Source organism: Limulus polyphemus, unplaced genomic scaffold (assembly GCF_000517525.1).
Source record: "Limulus polyphemus unplaced genomic scaffold, Limulus_polyphemus-2.1.2 Scaffold2758, whole genome shotgun sequence".
NCBI lineage: Eukaryota > Metazoa > Arthropoda > Merostomata > Xiphosura > Limulidae > Limulus > Limulus polyphemus.
In genome coordinates, this window is record NW_013668368.1 from 139,578 (window position 1) to 143,927 (window position 4,350).

Sequence of the window (4,350 nt, forward strand, 5' to 3'; positions counted from 1 at the left end):
ATCAGCCGGTTCGTGCGAACCTGTTCTTAGAATTTAATGACCTCCACGAACCGGTTGTTAACAATTAAATAAACATACTAATAAGTGTCAGTAAACGCTTTTTATGAAATAGACTAGATTAAAAGTAATATAAATTGTATATATTACATATAATATAATATAAATATATTTTACATATAATCTTTGGTTTCTATCGGGTCAATCTGGCATGCTGCTAGTGAGATAACCTGTTGTTAAAATATTTGAATCCCACCACTGAAGACAAGGTATCACAACTAATAATACCAAATATGAGGATCAGCCTGTAGCTCAGACTCTTTATATTTCCTCTGTAACCAAAACTGAAATTGGTGCAGCATAAAGGCACTACCAAGTGACTTCTCGGTCAGATGGATGATGTATTACTCTTAGTGGTAAAATCTACCTGTGATCCCATTATTGACCCGTTAACTATACTTGTAAATAATGTATGTGTTACTGGCTAATTTCTAAGTGTTCTTAAAATTGCAAACACCCTACCTATTATCTACAAAAGTGGTGATCCTGACAGTGTCGAAAAGTATTGGCCTATTTCTGTTCTGTTTGAATTTGTTCATATTATCGAGCGTATTTTATATAATCGAATCATAAATTTTTTTTCAAACATATAAGGTACTAAGAAATTTACAATTTAGTTTTAGCAAACACTAGTCTACCGAAAAGTGTCTATTGGCAATCACTACAAAGATTATTAAGGCTTATGAAGCAAAGAGATCTGTTCTGGTTTGTGGCCTAGATATAGAAAAGGCATTTGACAGTGTAAATCATTCAATATTGCTATATAAATGTGCTCATTATGGCTTAAGAGGCAATATATATATATAATATTCTAAAAACGTATTTAAATAACAAGCAATGTTACACCACAATTAACGGAACAAAATCCGTTCTCAGTGAAGCATTTCGCTGTAATACAAATGCTTGAAGTATTGAAACAAATATGTATATCACGAAAAGTCCCATGCATGACACACTAATATGCAATAAGGAGAAATGTGGTGCACACTTAGTAAAGGCAAAAAGGAAGTTATATAACGAAGACTGTCCAAGGTGAAAAAGTATGCCCAGAATAAACCAAAGAAACGTTAATGAAATAGATGTTTATAATATTTATAAAACGACGCTACCACAGCCGTGAGAATGTTTATGAAAACATCATTAGAGACTGAGTACGAGATCATTAAATACAGACTGATGCCACCGTAGCAGGGAGAAAGCTACAAGAAAAGATTACATTAATTTAGTCAAAGTTACAAAAAAGGGATATGTCGGAACTTTGATGTAAGATCCATATCAAAAATGCGAGGAGAGATACAAGTAACTAGGCTGCTGATTTACCATCTTTATCTATAACCAATGGTCAAAGTGGTTCCGAAAATCACGATGAGATTTCAAAAATCGATCAATTATGTGTTAGACCTACTTGCTGGTAGATGTATATACTATTTGGAAAGTCGTAAGAACACCAAAAAAAATCAGTATAAAAAAACCCTGTTTTGAAGCCAAAAAAAATAGAAAGTGAGTTTTCCGAGAACCAGAAAAGACTCTCCCCAGCTTAGAAGTCAGTCTCTCTGGTACTGCAGAAGCCTCCAGTCTCTGAAGAAGAAAGCCATGTCTACAACCATGTAAGTAAGTAAATAATTGCTATCTCTTTCTAGAATCGAATAACATAGTTAAGATTGAATGCATAGTGTTAAGATATGACTGGACAGATTTCATTCAAATGTAATAACTGATAACTTACTGGTAGTGTTGAGTAATTTAATGGATGTTATAGAAAGTTTAATTGAAGAGCAATTATTATCTCAAATTGATGAGATTGATAGTTTTGATATTAATATGTTCCTAGATTCTTTCAGTAATCCCAATGTAGCGGAGTATCTTGATATAGGGTATTAATTAAAGTGTTGTTGTTTTTGAAGCTCAGTCTTAGAGTCAATTCATTATTCTAACTGTAAACTTCTGTGAATTAGTGACTTGTGTACTCCACTTACGACTGTATTTTTGGATTTATAATAAATCTATTGTGACTGATGGTAAATTCGAGCTCCAATGACTAGCCTACACGCCCACCTGTTACATCAGTAGTCTTCACTGTGGAGTTTCTCAAGGCTCAGTTCTTGGCCTCCTTTTATTTATTACTTATATGAACTATTTACTCACAGTATGTCCAAGTGGCACTTGTTATTTGTACGCCGATGATAGGACTCTTATTATTGAGCCATATAATCTTGCGGAATATTTTAAAATTAGGAACAATATACTGATGTCTATTAAAGTTTGGCTTATTGAAAACTCCCTGGCTTTAAATATTAGTAAATCACAATATATAATTATATCTAGAGAACCAAATAATGAGGATTTTATTTTTAATGGTGTACCACTTCCCAAAGTTAACTCACTAAAGATTCTTGGAGTGATTATTGAAAGAAACCTTAGATTGGATGAACAAATTTTAATAATTTGAAATAAACTTGTAAGAACTATTTATATCATGAAGAGGTGTAAGAAATTTTTTTTTTTACCTGTACAGGTGATTTATCAGATTTATTATTATTACATTTTTATAGTCAAAATGACTTATTGGTTAAGTATCTGGGGTACAAATATTGATGATTTAAGACCCAGTTGGATGTTACAAAAGCGGGTTTTGAGGCTCATATTGGGGTTTCCTTATCGTGCAACTGTTATAAACAAATTCAAAGAATGTGTTTTTTTTTTCATCACTTACTAGGCCTGTGGCTTCCAAATCATTTGTGTTGCCAAAGATATCAGTACTTATAATCCTAAAATGAAATTGTTAAATTATTCTAGAGAAAGCCCTTACTCTTTACGTCACCACAATATATGTTTTTCTGTCCAAGAAGTGCATTAGCTCTAAGTGTAAAGTTTCAAATTATGCTTTCAAATATTTTTCTACATTTGGATTAATGATTGTATAAAACGTTTTACGTGTTTTGTTGTTGTTGTTTACTTATCCTACGTGGCTGTAACCTTGTAAATTGAATAAATTAGAACACCACAAATGGTATAAAATATACACGTCTGAACACTATTCAATATAATATAATAACAAATAGATTTAATTTTAGTTACAGAAGATTTAGAGCAATGCAAATCATAAACAGAACATTAACTTAAATATCCATAAAATCCTAAGTGCTTTGACATTTTCGCTGTTTGTTATTTATCAGAACTAAAAATGTTAAGTTACTATATACGTGATTAAGCTCAAAATTTAAAAAAAACTTAAAGATTATTTGAGGTTACCAGACGTAAAAGATTTGCTCTAAATTTAAATAATAATATTTAGTAACCTAAATTCTCAGTTTTAATTTCATTAGATTATTAGGATAGAAAATATCAGTATTTTAAACAATTCCAATGTAAGTAAAATATATAAAATCTCAGAATAAATTGTTATCCGCGTTGTGAGTTCTTCACCAAGTTGTTATCTGAAGATAGAGGTAAATAATAGTAAGTCTTCTTAAGAAATTTAATGCCATGTCAACAACAATTTATTATCTACTCTTGAATTTATCATACGTTTCGTCCCAGCTGAGTTTAAATATAGGAAATATTTACCCATGGTCACTCCTCAAGGTCAAAGCCAAATCCATTGAAAGTTATCATTGTTTTATCTAGCTATTGTTACGTCTCTGTTCGTTTGTTAATTTCTCGTAGAAATTTTTCCAGAGAAACTTCAGCGATACAAGTCCTTTCTTAAATATATCTAGTGTTACGACATCGAGGTCACGTGACTAGTATCACGCCACGTCATTCTCGAACTTTCACGTCTTTTCCTAAAATATCGTAATCTTTCTAGATATAAAAGACCGGCCACGAAGCGAGGGAGAGGTAGTGGGTAATTGAACAGCAGTCAGAGAGTGTGTAATTGAACTCGAGCACGTGAGACGTTCGTTGAGAATTATAGCATGATTGTTGAAATTAAGTGTATCGTAAAGTTGTATTTGGAAAGAATAAACCAGTTTCATTTAAGAAAGGACTTGTGTCGCTAAAGTTTAGTTGGAAAGAATTTACGGAAAATTAATTAACGACTGGAGGCGTAATGCTAGTTTATTCTTTCTCAGTACAACTTTGCAATGCACTTAATTTCCACACTTAAACACACGCTATAATTCTCAACGAACGATTCACACATTTATTTACTATGTCATATGGGCCTTCCTATGGAGAAGACAACTTAGGAGACTTCCCTTTGGTCTTCCTGGGATTATACAACCACACCTTGTCTCCTGGTACAAAGCTCACATCAGTAGATCTCTTATCATAACATAACTTCATCGAATC

At 32.2% G+C, this 4,350-nt stretch overlaps 1 protein-coding gene across 3 annotated transcripts in view; it reads right to left on the bottom strand.

Moving 5' to 3' along the window:
- The window catches only part of LOC106467827 (synaptic vesicular amine transporter-like), a 66,125-nt gene extending 62,388 nt beyond the window's left edge, over positions 1–3,737 (bottom strand). The window contains exon 1 of one of the 3 annotated variants that reach the window (XM_022396020.1): positions 3,625–3,737. In XM_022396020.1, the coding sequence (XP_022251728.1) occupies positions 3,625–3,659 (35 nt within the window). In that variant the 5' untranslated portion in view covers positions 3,660–3,737. The remainder of the gene's footprint in view (positions 1–3,624) is intronic. The other 2 variants (XM_022396023.1, XM_022396021.1) reach the window with 2 other exon arrangements.
- Positions 3,738–4,350: the final 613 nt, after the last annotated feature.